At 38.2% G+C, this 20,544-nt stretch overlaps 1 protein-coding gene across 4 annotated transcripts in view; it reads left to right on the top strand.

The window, feature by feature from the left end:
• Positions 1 to 18,928, top strand: part of MYBPC1 (myosin binding protein C1) — an 81,312-nt gene extending 62,384 nt beyond the window's left edge. For 3 of the 4 annotated variants that reach the window (XM_068400364.1, XM_068400363.1, XM_068400362.1), the window contains 9 exons: positions 1,002 to 1,169; positions 1,658 to 1,746; positions 3,133 to 3,328; positions 4,113 to 4,252; positions 5,807 to 5,966; positions 7,482 to 7,618; positions 8,520 to 8,706; positions 15,808 to 15,847; positions 18,195 to 18,928. In XM_068400364.1, the coding sequence (XP_068256465.1) occupies positions 1,002 to 1,169; positions 1,658 to 1,746; positions 3,133 to 3,328; positions 4,113 to 4,252; positions 5,807 to 5,966; positions 7,482 to 7,618; positions 8,520 to 8,706; positions 15,808 to 15,818 (1,088 nt within the window). In that variant the 3' untranslated portion in view covers positions 15,819 to 15,847; positions 18,195 to 18,928. Of the gene's footprint in view, positions 1 to 67; positions 110 to 1,001; positions 1,170 to 1,657; positions 1,747 to 3,132; positions 3,329 to 4,112; positions 4,253 to 5,806; positions 5,967 to 7,481; positions 7,619 to 8,519; positions 8,707 to 15,807; positions 15,848 to 18,194 lie in introns of all 4 variants that reach the window. The other variant, XM_068400365.1, reaches the window with a different exon arrangement.
• Positions 18,929 to 20,544: the final 1,616 nt, after the last annotated feature.

The following is a 20,544-nucleotide window of genomic DNA, read 5'->3' as shown; positions in this document are numbered from 1 at the left end:
AGTCTGTGTATAAAGGGAGGGGGGAGTGTTTGGGAAACAGTCACTGATTGCAATCCTCTTCCGCTAGAAGCTGAAAGAAGCAGCTTGAAGGAGAACTTAATTCCTAAAAGTAAGACCCGCAGTTATGAAAATGTACCACAGTATTGCGTGCTAAGTCCGCAGGGCTCTCTAGCTTATAATAGTTCTCTTGTCTTCTCTGCCAATATTATAATGCTATCTTTATATGATGTGGAAGTTATTGATACTGACTTGCTACTGCATAAATCTGACTTACAAATGTCAAGGTGCCAGCAGTGTTAAAGTGATCTGTTTAGAGGAAAGGTTGGAAAGAAAGTATCATTTGTAGTTGAAGCTTTTCTGAAAGACTGTACCGTTTCCATCACTCTATGGATTACATGCGACTGCCTAGGGGTAGGACAAAAAAAAATCCATGAATGTTGTAATTACATGAATAATTTTGACACAGCCTTCCTTTTCTAAAGGCACCAGGAGAGATGGCATTGCATTGCAATTTGTAAATATTCTGTTTCTCTCATGCTTGCAGTTTCAGTGGTAGTTTCAAGGGTACTCAGTACTGGTCTAATTGTGATATTATTGAAATTAACTATAAAACCCATTTCTCTCCAAGCAAGTTGTTAAAGCAATGATGAGTGCTTTTGGAAATACACTCTACGTCCCCCTTGTTCTCTGTCAGCTGAATTTAAATACTAATCAGTTTTCTCTCTGAAAATTAAATGATAGACACATTCTAAAAACATTTATTTCTCTAAATATAAATATATAACCAGCAGAAACCCTTAAATGTTTGAAATATTTTTCTTATGTATGATTAAAGTGAATCAATATCATGTCATAGCATAATTAGAAAAACGAAACAGAGGTATTAATCAGAATATAATGAATCTATTACCAGTCTGTAATTTTCCTCATCCGTGCAGTGGATGCATTTATAATTCCCTATATTTTCGATTCGTCCTCCTCTCCTCTTTTCCCTAAACCAGCTGATCAATGGATCGTGGCTAACCCGGAGCTGACAGACAAAACGAAGTTTACTATCACCGGCCTGCCAACTGGCTCGAAAATCCTTGTGAGAGTAAAAGCTGTGAATGCTGCTGGTGAAAGTGAGCCCAGGTACCACCCACAGCCTATTTTAGTCAAGGAAGTGATAGGTAAGATCCTCCTGCCTACGCTCACCCACAAATACACTCTGCTTCCATACTTAGTTCTGTTTTTTTAAGGCTAATACTTACTTCTTGTTGGAAACTGACGATATGGCCTTACAAAGCCACTGTGCAGTGGCTAGAAATCATGAAACCATCTTTAAAAAAAATCATAATTCTTTTTATTTGTTTCATTTCTGAGCCTTTATTGCTCAGGCTTTCAAAGCTTTTTTTCTGCCGAACTTGAACTTGATGTTGCTTTTTTTAAGTTGCACTAAGTGTCTTGCTTATTCTTACCACCATAGCGTTTGGTGTTACAAAAAACGACGGTGTACTGATTGTAACATTGTGGGACCAAGACATTTAAGATACCTCACTCATTAGTCACTTCTGGGAATTGTAGACTACAGAGTCTCCTATTTATACTGATGCCCACCAGTGCTGCCTCAGTTAGAAAAGAAGACAAATGTCAAACACAAGCTTTTGGCTTTTTTCAGAACCTCCAAAGATTCGTCTACCAAGACACTTAAAACAAACTTATACTCGAAGAGTTGGAGAAACTGTGAATCTCGTTATTCCTTTCCAGGTAAGAGCTAAAAACACTGACAGGAAAATACTCTATTTTTCTTACACTGCTGCTTTTTAACTTATTTTTATGTAACTTTGGTAGGCCAGTGAGTTACCTTAAGCAGATGCAGAAGCACACCAAAGCACATAGGTGCTTGAAAGCTTTTGCTTTAACGTCTCAAAGAAATGATATTAAGCTAATTAATGAATTGGGTAACTAGCTTAGACAGACTGATTTTTCATCTGCCATCCAAAGGACACTTACAAATCCTCACAGTAGACACTGCATGTGAGATAATTGCTAGCACAATGCAAAATGGTTACACTGGCAGTAGTTAGATACGATATCAAGGGTGGGACTGTAGCATTTGATCATTTTCTTGTCATGGCAGAGGAAAAGGGAGGGGAGGAGTAGACAGAGTTTCACTGTCTCCCATTGAAACTGCAACTTTTAAATCCTTGAGATCACAGCTATAATATGACTATTTCTAAGGATATAGCACATTTTCCTGCAGCATTGTGTTAACCTTCATTCCCATACCTTTTACAACAGTGACTGCCTCTCTACCTGCAGAGTCCTTATTTTTCTGAATACAAGAATTATGGCAGAATTAATTTCTATTTCATGTCTGCACACCTAAAGATACTGAGTGGGTATAATCTGGCTTCTACAAGGCTAATAAAAAAAAGCCTAATAAAATCTTGATCAGCAATACACTGCAAGATATACTGCTCTTGAGAAATTAAAGGAATATTCTACGGTTATTCTCTATGATAAGGCATTCAAAAAGGTGTGAGGTTACCCTTTTCAGACAGCATCTGCAAATTGTTTGCCTCTGGAAGGCAAATCCCATGGTAAAGCAGGTGGAATTCACTCTGATTTAAGTACCTAAATTGGGCACTACTAGGCCCACAAAAATTGCACACAAAAGATGTCAATCCAGCCTACCTAACAACTATTCCACCCGCTTTTGCAATGAAAGAAGAGAGTTTGGGATCCCTAGAGGTTTAGTCCACTACTTTTCTCTTTCACTGGCGGTGTAGAGAATGTAGGTACTTCCAGCGGATGAAATATTTTGTTCTGCATTGTCTGTTTTTTTTCTCCTTTTTCTTTTAGAAAACTGGAAATTAATTGTCAAATTTAGCCAGAAAGTTAATTATCCAATTTAGTCAGAATTTGGAAATATTTTCAGTCTCCTGGAAAAAAAAAAAAAGAAAGAAATCTGCATTTTTGGTGAATTAATATGATAGCATCTCAAATGCTATATGACTTAAAAAAGAATTCTCAGTTTCTTTCAGGATGATTTTTATTCCCCGTTTGGGAAAAATGGGAAATAAACCTGTTTTCTCTCCCACCCTTTTCTCTCCCAAAATCATATACAAATTGCTTCCTGCCTTCTTACAGGGAAGACCAAGGGCAAAGGTATCATGGCAGAAAAATGGTTCTCCAATCGACAAGAACCAAATCAACATCCGCAACACTGAAAACGACACAATCATCTTCATCCGGAAGGCAGAAAGGAACCACTCTGGAGAATATAACATGAAAGTTGAAGTAGAGAACTTGGTGGACAAAGCTACGATAGATATTCAGATTGTTGGTACGTTTTAAGAAACAGAAATAAATGCATGCCAGAGAAGCAGACTCCAGCCATTCCAAGGCTATAGAAAAGCAGAGGAATCCCAAAGAGCATCTTTCTCTACAGTGATAACTCTCCATGTTTCCATGTCCAATTACTTGGCTATAGTTTTGTGGTCTCTGAGTAAACCTCCCTACACAATGGCAGGTGCTTGTTGGAACATGTCAGTCTCTTTTTTTCACTGTAATGCTTTTCCTGGTCTTGTCTACCCAGGATGAAAGTTTTTTCCCATTGAGTGGTATTCATAGCCAGAAATAGTAGTAAATTCATAGTAACTTTGTCACAAGTGTAATGTGGAAGAAGTCCTTAATGTTGAAAGTACATGAAAGTAGGAAAGACAGACAAGAAAACACATTTACTTTTCACTTTTACTGATCTATTTTTTTACATAAAAGGCAAAACTGGTAGCACAGCCTTTATAATCATTGTCCAACTTTGTCTTTTAGGAACACATCTTCAACTGGTTTTAACTTTTCCAAAATATCATGTTCTTACACAATTAAAGAGCATATGCACATTAGAAACTGTACTCACAAAGTGGTCAAGTTAAGTTTTTCATAATTCCGACATGTCTTAACTTTGGAAAGTTTTATTTTGCAATCTCAGCTTTCTTTTGACGTTGGTTTTGGCATGTGCGTGTTGTAAGAAAGAAATCAAACTAAGTGGAAGGTGGGGTGGGGCAGAGAGAGAGGGAGAGAAAGAAAGTTAACAGTGGAAAATGTCAGCTGACATATTTTCATTACAGATCGCCCAGGCCCACCAGAGGTTGTAACTATTGATGATGTCTGGGGAGAGAATGTAAATTTATCATGGAAGCCACCAAAAGATGATGGCAATGCTGCCATTACTGGGTACACTATTCAAAAAGCAGACAAGAAGAGTATGGTAAGTAATGAGGAGATGTTTAAAAGGCTGATGTACTCATGAATTTTGCCTTTTAAAAATAAAGCACCTTACATGCTTAAATTGGTGTCGATGGAGAAAGCATTGATTAGTCAGTGCTCAGAAAATCTGCAAGGCATCTCTAAAAATTCTAAAAATTTCCTGTTCACTGTATCTAAAGCCTAGAAATGGAAATGTTTTCAGATGATGCCAAAGAGGAGGACTAAAAAGGAAAGGACAGGTAGATTTGAGAGAAGTAATTCTGCTTTTTTTCCTTTTTCTCAGTAGAGAATATAAAACCCCAAAATATTAATTCTGAAGTAAGTAGGTTGCTACTAGAATCAAAATGTAGTGCTGTTGTTTTCAAACCTGTAATGTCACATTGTGCAAGTCATTGCCACTTCTTACTACCTATGGCAAAATGGTACACATGTAATTCGTAAACTGCTTTGAGATTTATGGATGAAAAGTGTAATATAGAGATGTCTATTATTTTCATTAAACGAACACGAATTTTACACTTCCTTAAAAGATAGTAGTTGGATTCTTACATTTAACACTTACTTCAAATTTGAACACTGGAAATCTAGGACAATATTTTGAGAGTTGCCTTATCTAAGGGAATCTTTTTGCCACCACCCCCCTTCCCCCACTTTAATATGTTGGTCTGCTTCATGGTCTCATCAATTCATTCTTCCTGTGCCACTATTTCCCTTCCCATTCTTCATTTTTTCTTTCTCTTCAGACTGTAAGAGATGGTCTCTGTACAGTGACCAGAACAATGATGTCCCCTGTCTCTAAATTACTGTGTTAAGGAGAAAGAAACAACAGCAGTGTCTAGGGTCCAGTGTGTCATGGATCATTCAGGTCATAGTGTCCCCGTATTCTTTGTGGTGTTAAATTTTGCAATTCTGGCACAGCTCGCCTTCTACAGAAAACTGTTTTCACAAAAGGCACTTTGGCTCTTAAAGATGACCAGATATCAATCCAAACTGTGGCACAGGGAGCTCAGCACAAGTTCACCTTCAGAAAAGCAAGAACACTCTGCAGGGCAAAGTAAAGAAAAGCAAAAAAATTGCTGTGATCATATTGCACTTTATATTAATTGCATTTTTAGCATTCAACTCATTTATCTCAGTTTGTTATTTAGATATTGTTTACCAGGATAGAAATCACATGTCCTGTTACTGCTGCAAGACTAAAGCGCTAAAACCCACCTTCCCATCTGAGCCTTTAGATATCAGAGGACCACCTGCGTAAAACTACATTTCTTATGAACACTCAGTCTGTGGAACAGGGGGTAGATTAATGCATTGGCCTCTTGTGAGTACTTGTTACTGCAGAGTAGTACATGCTACTACTTTTCTTATCTGCAGCAGTACCTTCTCTGTCAGCAGCGTGGACTAGGAATTATTGTCAGCTTCACTATTGTAGCATTCATTAACATTCCCTTAAAAGAAAAATCTTACTCCCATGAGCTTGGTGATTCTTTTAGTTAATGGCTGAGAGGTGCAGGGCGCTGCGGGGAAGATTACTCTCTGTGTTTGTGTCTTTCAGGAATGGTTCACGGTAATGGAGCACTACCACCGCACCAGTGCCACCATTAACGAGCTCATCATAGGAAACGAGTACTACTTCCGGATCTTCGCTGAAAACATATGCGGCCTCAGTGAGGATGCAACGATGACCAAAGAGAGCGCTTTGATTGCAAAGGATGGTTAGTTAATTATCCATTCCTTGTCAAAAGGGAAGGGGTGTGTTCAGAGGCTGGAAGGTGATTAGAGGTAAAAGCCATATCTCTAAAGCATTCAGATGCATTCCAAGCCCCAAGACCAGGTACAAGTAACAGCTAGGACATTGCATATTAGAACTTCTTGGTTTGTCCACATAGTACATAGTTCTTTTTTTTAATCGAGTGGGACATTTTTACCATGTTCTGACATTTTCTACGGTCTTGGATCTCAGATTCGTGTCACCACTGGCAGATCTAAGTCGATAAGAGCTGGAAGAGGAGTAAGGAAGCTGTTTTCTCAGAAGCAGTGGGTCACTGCCTCCCAGTGGAGACTTGGCATCAGCCGTGCAAGTGCTCCCTTCCATTTCAGGCAGGATCCCACAGAGAAGCATAATCCCTGCTTCACATCTCTTGCAGGTGCAGCTGGAAAAATTCTGATTCCGCGGTCAAAAATCCTGACATTTCAGAAACTGTCAGTTTGAAATGGTACTGTAAACTTTAAAAAAAAAATAACTACCTCTTCATGGAAGGGAAATTCTACAAACAGGTAGTTTAAAGGAAGAAAATCAAACCAGATCAACTCAGTTTGTCTAAAATGAAGGAATACATGACTGCCATGACGCAGAGGACAGACAACCTGTACAACCCATACAGCCAGGCTGAAGGACTGAAGGTCCAGCGTACTGGACCCCACTTCCATTATTAAGAAGAAAACTACCTTTCTTTTAGAAATGGGATCAAGAACAAAAGAATGGCTATAGGAATTTCTTTTCATCACTGCTTACTTGCCCTTGTCATGAGAGCAAGTATCAAGCCTAAGCTGCACTGAAGTCAGTATGAGAGCTTGGACCAGGTTTCAGTGAAGCAAAGATGTTTAATGATACCTGCGCACTGGAATAGATGTCAGGCTGTCTAGCTTTTTTAAATGCCAGCTTTGTTTGTGGGTGAAGATGATTTATCGATGGTAATCTCCATTGCAGAGCAGGGATAAAGTGGCAGCGAGAAACCAGATTTTACTACCATTTCTGTTTTCCTTGTACAGAAACTACATCCACTCAGGTATCTGTACTGTTAGTGCACTGTATGAAGCAGAAAGAAAAATGGATTTTCAGATACAGAGCCAGTTTGTAATCAGAAGAAACTGAAAAGTAATTGGCAACAGAGTGAACAAGGTTTGTCAAGGCAGGCATCCCACAGTACATCAGTCAGTATCCATAACATGCAGGGTATGCAGGCAAAGACACAGAATAAACGTGTATTATTTTGTATACCACCTACTCAGGAAACAAAGAGAAGCTCTCAGATATCTACGCTATAGCATGACCAAGGGCTATAGTCACTTCACAGGCTCACTTCCAGTTGCCACTAAAAATACGATTACTAGAGTCATGTTGGTACCTAAAGCAGTGCAGAACTGACTCTTTGTAGCTGTTTAAGATACTCGGCTATTCAGCTACACGCCAACACTCTTTTTATAAATGTTTTATTTTTGTTTCATAGGTAAAGTCTACAAATATCCAGTTTATGATGATTTTGACTTCACTGAACAGCCGTTGTTTACTCAGCCTCTAGTCAACACGTTTGCTGTAGCTGGTTACAACGCTACTTTGAACTGCAGTGTTCGGGGCAACCCCAAGGTACAGCATAGCTCATAACAGCATCAGTTAAAACACGACAGAGTTTAACCTGACAAAAAAATTGTAATACCATTTTTACTATTTTTCTCGCTCACAAGCCAGGCTGAAGGCAAAAAGAGTGGTGTAGGTTCTAAAGAATACAAAAAAGGACCTACTTACCTGTGTTATAGGCATTATAATAGTTACTAAATCCACAGATAACTCAGTGAAAGGGCAGGAACTCAGGAAAAGGCTGGGCTATACTGGGACCGGCACTGACAACAGCTGTACAATTAATGTATCAGTAAAGGTTGTTACTAAAATAAAGCCATAATTATTCTACAAAAAGCTAATTATGCTTTAAGTAATGCATTGCAAGAATACCCTGGGGACCATGCTGGTTCTCAGACACACTGTGCAATGCATCTTCCAGTTTCTTTTGAGTTGTGACTTTTTGTGGTCTATTTTCTGTTGTGAGAAACTGAACTGTCCTAGTAAAATGAAAACCCAAGAGTGTTTAAGAACATGTTTGGTGTTCACTCTTCACCTTCACAGTTTCTGACTGTGAAAATTACTGTGAAAAAACATGCTTTTCTTACTGACTTAGACTAATCAGATGTCAAAAGCTATTGCTCGGATGTTTGCTGTCATTACACAGCACCTCTTCTATTGATAACAGGCTTATATTTATTACTTCAATTATGTGATAGGAGCTACACTGAAAAAATCATGCTTAAAAACAGATGCATGATGCATCCCATGTTTATGTTCAAGCTAAGAATTACAGTTTCCTTTCTATCACTACTTTATCTATTTTGTATCATTTCTGGATTACTCAATTTTAACTGAACACCACAAAAAGTGGTAAAATAATTCAGTTCATAGATTTGTGCATGTGGGCTGTCTTTTGTTTTTACCACAGCCCAAAATAACCTGGCTGAAAAACAAAGTCGTTATAATGGATGACCCGAAGTACCGAATGTTCAGCAACCAAGGTGTCTGCACCTTGGAGATTCGCAAACCCAGTCCCTATGATGGAGGTACTTACACCTGCCGAGCAGTCAATGCACTTGGAGAGGCAGAAGTTGATTGCAAACTGGAAGTAAAAGGTAAGGGTTTTAAAACATTGCAAATGCCCTGTTTGTCTGAATACCATCTACATAGGAGTCAAAAATATGCAAGGCAAATGCAAAAGGGAGTTCAAACAACTTTTTAAACTTTCCCAGATGAAAATAATAACTTGGTTAGGACAAAATAAACTACATTGGTTTCTTTGTTTTCTTTTTGAGGACCAATATGATGTGCTTATGCTATATTGTCTTTTTTTCCCCCCATGCTGATGCAGTGATTGCAAGGACTTTTTCACAAGTGACAAAATGATAGACACTAACTCTCAGAGCTATGCCACTTACCTGAGAAAGTCTAGTAAGACTCAGCCACAGAGCTCTTTGGGAAAACATTAAGAAAATCATCTTGGGTAAGAGACATATCTCTGAAGGAAATGGCAAGGGGAGGAGAGAAGGAAGAAAGATTAGTTCAGAGCAGACTTTGTCTGCTTTAAAATTGTTTATCAAACAAACCAAACATATGCTTCCAAGGAAGTTTGTTAGCAAAATCATGTAACAAAAAGCAGTACTGTTCCCAAGGACACAAGCTAGTTGATATAATTGCTGTATTTGCTTTAAGAACAAAGTATTCAAAACTATGGTTTTTGCAAATACAGGGAAAGAGAACGAAGTACGTTAGCCTTCTACAACTGAACACATATCTTTGTTTTCCTTAATAGATAAACTTTATGAATTCCAGGTAGTTTAGCATTGACTGGGATATCATGAATGGTAATAGGATTTAGATTGGACTACTAATGAATAATTTCAGGACGACATTTTTCAGAAAATTACTTCCTAGGAAAAGATGGGGTCATATTTAGCTAGACTAACTCCCACCAAAGCCTTTTGTTTCAACTGTGTAATAAGCTAAATATTTCTGAAAAAATTAATCTGAGGCTATAAGGAAGGAAAGCTCCTGAAAGCCAGATGACAGGAAGTGTCTAACTCAGGAATTTAGAGGGAATTTAAGCTAGCTGAATATGGCCTTAATTATATTATTTCCATTATGCTAGTCTCTAATGAAAACCATAATATTTAATATCCTTATGGATTGTATTGTGTTTATTTTGGATTTCAATTTCCATTTTCTGATGTATCTTGTCCCACAGCTCAAATCTGCTAGCAAGAAGCCATTGCAATAAATGTTTGGTCTATGAAACTGAACATTTAACTAATGTAATGAAAATATGCATAATATGTTTCTTAATTTTTATGATTTATTTTTAAGATACTGGGTTTAGAAGGTGATGTCCTCATCCTGGAAGTATGATTATTTTCCTTAATCATAAGCAAACTTTTTATTTCACAGCATAACAGAAGACCTCATCACCAGAGAAGGTTGCTTAATCTATTCTTTTATACTGAAAGGCCAAGTTAGTTTGCTATTTCATTAAACCTCCTAAGTCCCCAAGCCCTAAAGCTCTTATGCGCATTTACACTCAGTTGTAACTTTTTAGTCTTCAGCACTTTGCTTATAGTACAACCAAATACTACATTTTAAATACAAGAAGCTGTTTATTTCTGTCCTTTGTTTTACGAAGAATTTCTTACCTATAACATGCAAAATACTGTGAAACATTTTTAAGATAAGAAATAATTTAACCAATATCTCTCCATTTTAGGAAGTCCAAACTCCAAATGTTCCCACAGATTACATATTATTCTTCAGTAATTCCCTTTCCAGCTGTTGTGAAATATACATACTTCTGTTGATTTTGGAACTTTTTTTCACTGAATATCAGGATGAATTAGTTTGCTGGTTTTGAAGCATAATATAAACACCATGTCGTCATTCAGGCTCTCTTTTAATACGTAACAGTTTCCAGGAAATTGTTCACCAGCAATGGAAGCTGCTCTATGTTAGAGTTTTTAAGAGAGAAGTGTGGAGACATTTTTGCCTTTGATCAATACTGATGAGGAATTTAATTTCTTACATTTACGGACATTTATGGACTGGTATCTGAAATAGGCGGGGAATGCTTAGATCCTTTTCCAGTCAATTAGAAGTAACATATCTAGGAAAAAAGCGACCGTTCTGTTCATTAAAGTGGTCACTAGGTACAGCTGAGATGATGTCCTTGATGATTTTTGCTGACAAGTGTTTCTTTAACTTTAATAGGTCCAGTTTTCTGTGTAGTGTTCTGAAATGGAGAGCACATGATACACTATGTTCAGAGGCTGCCAGACCTGTCCCATTCACAGCTGATTCTCTCCATAATGGCTGCATAAAAGATTAAAACAAAAAAATTGTATCTGGCAACATGGCAGCAAACATTTAGGGTAGACACCAGTCAGAGCAGTGAAGCACTAGAGCAGATTTCCTGCAGAGGTTGTAGAGCCTTTGGTACCAAGAGCCTTTAAAAGCAGCTTAAAAGAATGACAGCAGTACAAATTGTTAGGATTATAATATGCACTAAATGACATCTCAAGATTGCTTCCAGCTCTGTGAGTCTGAGATTTTGAAGCAGTTCTTAACATTGCTGACGTGCCCTAGCACTCCAGTCGGATTCAAGTATTCCCCTGATCATTCACCCCACAGGAAACCTTGGATAGATGCATGGGCTTTGCATCATGTCCTGAGGGTTGTGTTAATCATCCTATCAGCTGGTTGCAGCACATAGAATCACAGAATCACAGAATCACAGAATCAACCAGGTTGGAAGAGACCTCAGGGATCATCAAGTCCAACCGTTGCCCTGACACCACCCTGTCGACTAGACCATGGCACTAAGTGCCATGTCCAGTCTTTTCTTAAACACATCCAGAGATGGTGACTCCACCACCTCCCTGGGCAGCCCATTCCAATGTCTAATAACCCTTTCTGAAAAGAAATTCTTCCTGATGTCCAACCTGAACCTCCCCTGGCGAAGCTTGAGGCTGTGCCCTCTTGTCCTATCGCTAGTTGCCCAGGAGAAGAGGCCAACTCCCACTTCACTACAACCTCCCTTAAGGTAGTTGTAGACTGCAATAAGGTCACCTCGGAGCCTCCTCTTCTCCAGGCTAAACAACCCCAGCTCCCTCAGCCATTCCTCGTAGGTCAGACCCTCCAGACCCTTCACCAGCTTGGTCGCCCTCCTCTGGACTCGCTCCAACACCTCAACATCTTTCTTGAAGTGCGGGGCCCAGAACTGAACACAGTACTCAAGATGCGGCCTCACCAGTGCCGAGTACAGAGGGACGATCACTTCCCTAGACCGGCTGGCTACACTATTCCTAATAGAGGCCAGGATGCCATTGGCCTTCTTGGCCACCTGGGCACACTGCTGGCTCATGTTTAGCCGGCTGTCGATCAGCACCCCCAGGTCTCTTTCCACCGGACCGCTTTCTAACCACTCTTCCCCCAGCCTGTAGAGCTGCATGGGGTTGTTGTGTAGGATGTAGCACATCCTACAGTCTCAATTCCTTTGGCACCTTATCTTGGGGTTGCAGTTGAACATACCTTTGCTACAGTGAGAATGAGGCTGTAAGAATTACTCCCTTCAGACAAGATTTAGTTCATCCTTCCCCACTTTTAAACAAAACCTCTCACACCCACTGACTGCAAAAGGCTTGTAGTATAGACATTTCTAGACTAAAAAAGCCTTCTTTCTTCTCAAAGTCAGTAATATTTACTTAAAGATCAACTGAAAAAATGGAATACTATGCCATAGACATCTTGCTCAGAGCAGTACTTTAGTTTTGCATCACACCTGGGAGAAGTCCTGAAAAATGCAGGCTGTTAGGATTTCACCTGAGCTGTGTGTTGTTTCTCTCTTCTCAGCTATGTGATGGACTGCTTCATTAATCTAAATCCCATCTCCCCTAGTTAATAGTTGGTTTCTGAACCCAATTTCATATCATCCATCACCTGGTGCAATCCCACTCCCTCCCACCAAGCTTGGTATTGTGGTTCTCTCACAACAGTTTGGGCTGTGAGTGGTCACCCTTGCTGAGATTCCTCTCTCCATTCTGGCAGGTTTAGCCATTACTTTAGACTCCTTTGTGAAGACTGCTTAGACCAGCGATTTGTAGGGCTTAGACACAGGACAGCTGTTGTAAGGGTTCAGTGCTGACACTCTTAGCGTGACTGGCAGTTCAATTGATGAATTCAAAGGGAATAGGATTAAGCAAATACGGCAGCTGTAGCTTGGCAAACCAGGGTAGGCTCAGGGTTTGATATGATACAGACAAATACAAATGAGTATTAAAGAGCCAGAGCATAAAAACATAATTACATCTTATTTCACTATTCTATTGACTTATGTCTTGAATTATCATTCTCTTAAGTTTCCCAGCCTGTTTGTTCATTTAGGAGGGCTCTTTGGATGACTACTCATCACATTGACGCAGAGCAAAGACTTACAGATTTCTGACTCACCGGAAATGGATTGCAGTGTGTGTGTGTGTGTGTCTGTGTTTTCATACATATAGTTTTAACTGGTTCAGCTTTATTCCAGCAAGTAACAATCAAGGTCTGGATTAGTAAAATGATGAGATACAGTTGAATGTTTCCTGGATAGGACCAACAGGCTCAAGGCTATGGTACCTATCTCTTGAATGTACTAGCTATGGTGCTATTATTACAGATCTTTGGATAGTTAGTCATTTTAATGAGCTCTATGCCATGCAACAGTATATATTGTAGCAAGTGAATTTTCCTTATGTTGGCTAGAAATTCTTTTATCTGTCTGTTTCTGAGGTATTGGAGATCTGAAATTTATCACGCATACATATATGCTCAGTCATAGGAATCATAGAATCATAGAATGGTTTGGGTTGGAATGTCATAGAACTACTCACAGAACAGTCACGGATTTCTGATTTTGCATAGTATTTGAAATGCGTAGCTATGAATACTCTGGCTATGAATACTATCAGTATGCTACAATTTTGTACATTTTTAGCCATTTGCTTACATTATTTTAGGTGTAAAATCAAAACCCCTAGTTGTTACTAAATTTAATTCTCATTTCCTGAAAAAGTTTTAGTGATAATTATGAGCACAGTAATAAAACATTATTCTGTCTTCAAAAAAAAAAAAGTTTTGCATGTACTGATGTTATTTCAGATAGACAGTACTTTGTTCTTTTGTTTTAAGTTTTGCTGAGTGAAATTAAAGATGGCGGTTATATGACCTGCTCAGTACAATTGCACAGACAATGGCTTTTTTTTTTTTAAACATAAACATGCTGTAAAAAGTCATGTAATAGATCTTACAGAAAAGAATAACTCTACCTCACATATCTTGAAAGATGATGTATACACAGAATCTCATGATACATGTTTCATCCTCATCTTACTATGGAAAACAATGTATATATCTTTTAAGTTTGTTGAGGTAGATCCCTAAATATGGCTGTAAGTCTCCTATTACAAGCAGTAAGGAACTGATTCCTTATCAGCTTCACTGAAGCCAATGAAAAGATTCAGATAAAATGCCACGCTTCTTTTATCAGGAAAGAAATGTTTTTGGAGAATGTTTATCTTAAGAGCAAAATCAAGGCTGGTGATCATTCTAATAGGTTGATGATAGCAAAGACGCTGTATGAGAAATATTTTTTTAAAAGGTGTTACAATACTGGGAAGAATTTCAAATGCGAATAAATGCCACTATAAATATTCTAATTCTGCAGTGATATATCATGGAGTAATTAACCCAGGAGAACCATTCTTCTTGGCGGGGAATAATCAGGTTTATAATAAGCATACTCCTCTGGACATTCCATTTCATTCCCTTCCTCTCCTTCCACATGCGAACCGATTTTCTGCATGCAAAGTGTGTATTTATTTGCTTTTTTTGATTAAACTAGCTAGCGTCTCATGGCATACAATGTCTATGTCACATGAGCAAAGAAGGCCAAATTAATCAAGAATATTTGACATCAGAGTTACAAGGGTTTTAGTCATCTTTCTGCTATGCCACTGGGCACAGAACTACCTGTACCGATGAAGAATTTATTTAATGACTGTGACTCCCTTTGACCAGAGCACTTAGACCTTTCCAGGAGATAGAAATTTGCATCTCAAAAAATGAGCTCTCAGTTAGTTTGTAGAATTATTGAAAGAACAGAAGTCTCATAAAGTCTTTTGCTGTGCTTAAAAGGCATTCTTTATTACAGATTAGGCTTTGGTTACAAGTTAGTGCTCAGAAAGACAATCCTTGCCTGAGCTTAACCTACAGAATCTAAGGATGAAATCTTGATCCAATTGAAATCAGTGAAAACTTTTTACTTACAAGCATATAATTTTACTTCATTTCCTCTAGAACTTATTTTAAATTTAGGTTCGGTAGGTTGCAGAGAATTTGGCTCTTTCTACAGAGATGTGTTTGCTTGTAACCTTGCCCAAATCCAGAATACTGACAGCGCAGTTTCAAAATGACAGAGAAGCCCAGAAACCAGTCTGCGGTATATTGTGCATCCAAATTTACTATTTCAAACCCCAAACCTGTTAAGAAATCAGGCTAGATAATGTTCCTGTAGTTTTTGAAGTATTAGGGTATTTTTCTTAAAAGGCTACAACAGGTACAAGGTTGAGTGCTTTTATAGACATACACATATATAAATGTATATATATGGGTGTTTTACAGAGTCAAAATGTTTAATTAAAGTAAATAGCATGCTTTAAGTAATGTAAATGTGGATATGTGACAATGTACATACTTTAGTGCACAGGTATGTAATTAGTCTGTACTTGATTATTTTGCCTTATAGAGTTTCAACATATATATATATATATATGCTTCTGTGTTATGTGTGTGCTTTTTTTCCCTGGTGGAAAATACTATATATATATATGTGTTAGCTTCTTTGAAGCTACGTTTGGAAACTTTTATCATAAATGTCAGTTGCATAATTTGGTTCCAATCTATACTTTGGACTAACTACAAGATTTATAGTTACTTGTACATATTAATATAGCTTTTACATATTAATGATAATTTTGAAGTGGAACTGGATCCCTACCTTTTACTCTTCATGTGCTCCTATTCCTATGTATTTTACATGACTAAGGATTAAAACATCATCTTGACATAATTGTAAGCATAATTTCACTCAACATTTTCTCTCTACTTTTGTGTTTGTGATTAAATTGTTACTTCTCTTTCTCTCTCTCCCTTAGTTACACAGTAAGGATTTTTGAATGTATATTGTCATCTAAGGTAAGCTTTCATATGGTTCTTGCATATGAAGCTTATGTATGTTTACACGTCATACAATGTCTGCCTAGTATGGCATGATTTTCATTATTTCACTTAATGAAAATGTTTTTTAAAATGAGTAGCATGATAGTTTTAAAGCATATAAATCCAGATTTTTATAATAATTGCTTCTTACGGTAATTCCTCTTAGTAGTACCTCCCACTACCTTCTAATAGTGAACGTTTCAATGGAATTTAACAGTGCACAAGTTAGCATGATTAATTAGCATGAATAAAATGCAAGTAATAAAAGAGCGTTTTGCATTTACAGTCAGTTATTTTCATATATGAATATGCCTCTACATAAATGAAATATTTATTCCACAGTTGATTTCATCTAAGAATGAATGATTCGTATCACAACTTGCACTACATGAGTTGAAAAGAATGCCAAAAAGCATGCTTTTTTTTTGTCTGTATTGTGCATCTACCTAAGGTCGGGAGCGAGCAGTTCTGCAACAATGACGGTGTTAAATGAGACAGCGTAGTCTCATAGTCACTAGTAACTAATAGCACTTTAATTGGGTAATCCTTGTGTTAATAAAGGTTATAAATTCCTAAAATCTGGACTCAGGATAAATACTCTGTGTAAGTATCAGCCCAGTTGGATTTAGCTGAAGCATTCAGAGACAGTGGTATTTTCATCTTGGCAATTTACTTTTGCTTTAAAGCTTTTGGTGTGTTCCAGAAAAGGCTCAGAAGGTAAGTGCAGTTATTAGCGGATGGTTTTGCAACTTGCAGAACAGAATACGCACATAGATTTGTAAGAGGAATAGTAATGGTACGTAGCTTTCTTAAAACGAATGCCACCCTTGGCCTTGAGAAAAGGCAGACTCTAATGTTTTAGCAAAATATTTATCTTTCCTACTGTCCCTTCCAAATGTCATTTGATTTCAATGAAATTAACAGAAATACCCATATGTTTAGTTTACATGACATTTTTTTTCAATGGTATGAAATTTCACTCCTAATTTGGATTATTTGTATTAAATTACTGTTTCTACATCAGTGGGATCTGGGGTGCCCTGGCTGGTGATTTAAGACACTACATACATGTTTTTCTGGGCACTGAAACAAATATTTTGTCTTGGATTGCTAAAATTATTAAATGTTCTTCAAACATCTTTTGCCTTGTCCCTTTTTTTCGAGAACACCAAAGAAAATATTGAGTACTTCCAACGGCTTTCTTACAAGCCCAGGTTTCTGTTATAGCAGCTGTTTAAAATAGGTTTGGTGCAGTTTTTTACTCACAGTGTCTAAGCCACAGTCATAAAGCACATAGACCTAAAAGGCTGGGAATGATACTTCTGATACCTGTTCAGTGAATATTGACTCCAACCATCATAAAACTGAAAAACTAAAAAAAAATTTTAAAAAATTTAAAAAAGAAGTTTCACTGAGACAGGAAAAAGTTTTGGCAGGGCTGGAGGAAACGCTGAATACAAAAGGCCCCGATTTGTCAGTGGGGCTTGGGAAGCATGGGCACTCACTGCTGCAGCCAAGGAAGATGCTGGCCACAAGTGTGGAGTAAGTCTCCCCTGTGTATTGGTGCAGGACCTCCCATAGCTTTGAGATCACACACCCACAGCTTCAAGCCCTGGGAAAACTCTAGAGGTTTCAGGGAGTAAGCACCTGGATCCAAGGTGGTTACATGTGCTCTATTTTTTTATTCAAAAGTGAATCCAAAAACATTCTTCAGACTTCCCCAGCAGATGAAAGTTTCGACTTTCATCACCTCTCTCTGGAGTCTAAAGGCACCTATATCTAAAATCCTGGCTTTTTTCCACATGATTCTTTTACTTATGTCATCCCACCTGCTATTTTCAAGCAACATGGTAAATATTTTGCTAAACACTTATAAGCCATTGTAAGAACCAACACTAGAATAATTTGAATGTCTCTGCATGTTTTCCACAACTCATCATAGTATGGTGTTCTCCACGTTGTTCCTTCTGCGCTGACTTCCATCTCTGACTATACTCCAGCCAGCCTGATGGAAATCCAGGAGGGTTATTTGAGGTGAAGCTTATCATAGGCTATTGCATGGGGTGAGAGAAATGACTGAATATCCGACATCCTAGAAATGAAATTCACCCTGCGCAAGAGGACAAGAAAGTTCTGTATGGTACAGAGATTAAATAATGGTTAATTCTCATGCTGGACTTTTGAACAGGGATGAATTTTATCACACCTCACAGTATGCAATAGGGACTGACTAAATCTTTGTTGCTTATGATGGAAAATAAAGGTACAAAGCTGTTTCTCCAGGGACCTTCAACCTGAAGATCGTCTTATGCCTTGTTTGTAGGTGGGCTTTCATTCTTCAGACTACTGATGGATGGAGTGCCTCCGCATATCATTGATTCATATATGCGTGAAGTACAGGCAGGCAAAACTGAGGGGAAATGAGAGTCCGTCCACAGTATTTCCTCCCGCTGCGCTGGAAATTGGTAGCAGAATTACAGCATTTTAGTTCTTGCAATGACAGATCAAGCGCGTGGTTGGGGATTTTCTTTTTTTTTCTTTTTTTTTTTTGTTTCTTATTTGTTGTTTTGTTTTCCCTGCCTGCTCTTACTGAACAGAAAGAATACGCATGGATTGCTTTGGGGTTGAAATGAAATGAACTGAAGACAACACACATTTTGTAACGTTCAGCTTTATTTTCCGATTGATATTGTGTTCTGTTTTTCAATAAGGAAAGAGGAGAAGCTGTGTAATAAACATGAGGAGGCAGTCAGAGTTTGTATTCGGCGGTGTAAAGCATCTCTTTCTCAGACTGAAAGTACATGGATTAGCCAGTAGCTGTGCAATAAGACCCTCGGAATACATACCTCTTTGATAATGTATCTTATTCACCTGAGAATTGTTTAACAGAATACGGTTTTACTATAATGTAGTTAACACATATGTACTTAATTATCATTTAAGCTGAACATATCTTCCTTTAGGAGTTTTGATTTCCTAAATCTGACCTATCAGTCTCTCAACTGAACTGAAATTGTTTTATTTAATGTACAATAAATATGAAGTGCTTAAGATCTATCAAGTTCTTGTTTACTATTTTTTTAGGGTTTTTTCCTGTCTCATCTTACCACACTTCTTGTTTAATTTCCATATACTGTAAAGCAGGAACTGGAGCCCACCACACTGAGTGGAAAACAGTATCAGCAGTCACCTAACCCAATGGGCTTACACTTTAAGACACATGACACAGCACGTGAGTGAAGATAAATGCTACAGATACGTGCAATTTTGTATCTATAAGTTTTCAATATTTTAAATATTATAAATGCCAGCCATGACAGCTTTCATCATTCTGGATCCGCCTCCTTCCTCAGCAATTCATGGAGCTCTTGTAGGTATTGTAGCAGAAAAGGGACTCAGACCATATCAGTAGTGAGTTTACTGTGCAAGGCAAAAATGCCTTTGATAAGGTAAAATGGCTGCATTACTTTTCCAGCTCTAGCACCATTAATCTCCAAGTATTTCAGGAGTGGGGGTGATGGTCTGTAAGTCTCCATCAAACGCTGAAGCATGTGAGACACAAGGTCACACATCATTTGGCCAGGCTGTCAATTCTTCATTGCCCTGTCATTTATTTACCAGTTGTCACTCTGGCTGTATAGATAGTGTAGGTTATGTGCTTACTGACTAATGATTGACCTCCAACTACGGTTTAGAAAGATAAAGGTCTGCTTAGCCCAGTAGTACATTACAAGATGGTTATTTGACATCAGCGCATTTTCAAACATCCAGCAGACAGTAATTACACAATAATAAAAGAATGCGTTACTGTGAACCACCACTGCTAAACTGGTGTTTTTGCAGTTGAATTGCCACTTCTTTCACTTTGGAGATCTGAATGCATTTTCTCACTTTGTTCTGTAAATCTTACTCACTCTGAGATCCTTTTTCTTCTTTCTCTCGTTTCTCTCTTTGTGATGTCTTCTGTGCTGCCACCTGTGCAAGGACCCAATTCTCCATTCCCAGTAATCCTTGACATCCCCCCACCTGCATTTCACCCTGCTCCTGCCAAAATCAATTCTCTCCTACGCATGAAAGAAGGCACCATGTCTAAGAAGAAAATTTCATAAAGGACTAATAATTGTTCTTTATTCCATATCTCACCAGTGAATCGGGACTCCATCTGTTTTGAAGCACAGAAGGCTGTGGGAGAGGGTCAGTTTGAATATAAGTCATGCAGGTTTAAGCATTTAAGCACATGGCCCTCATTTAAAATAATATCAGTCCATTGAGATGCACTAGTCAGCACCAAAAGCTATAGTTATTGTGAGATTGTGCTTTTCAGTAAGCCAAAAAGGATGTGCATAGCCATCTGCATTTTGTATGCAATGGTGTTTACAGCTTCAAGCTTATGTATCTATCTGCCTCCTCAGTCTTAATATACCATACCATAACAATCTGGAAGCCAGCATAAATCTCAGCTCCTGTAGGCTCTCTGTCTATGGAATTAGCTACTCTAATTTCTACCAGATGCCAGCAGTGTTAAAAGACAAGCTGAACTAAGCTACTTTTCACTGTGTGAACGGTAAGCGTTATATTCAGATGCCCTTAATTCCTCCCCAGTTGCATTGCCCAGCATTTGCCCTTGGCTGTCCCTCGGGCTCGAGATGCGCCACACCAATAGGAAGTGCTTG

Source organism: Nyctibius grandis, chromosome 5 (assembly GCF_013368605.1).
Source record: "Nyctibius grandis isolate bNycGra1 chromosome 5, bNycGra1.pri, whole genome shotgun sequence".
In the NCBI taxonomy this organism is placed as follows: domain Eukaryota; kingdom Metazoa; phylum Chordata; class Aves; order Nyctibiiformes; family Nyctibiidae; genus Nyctibius; species Nyctibius grandis.
This window is presented reverse-complemented; position numbering and strand designations above follow the sequence as displayed.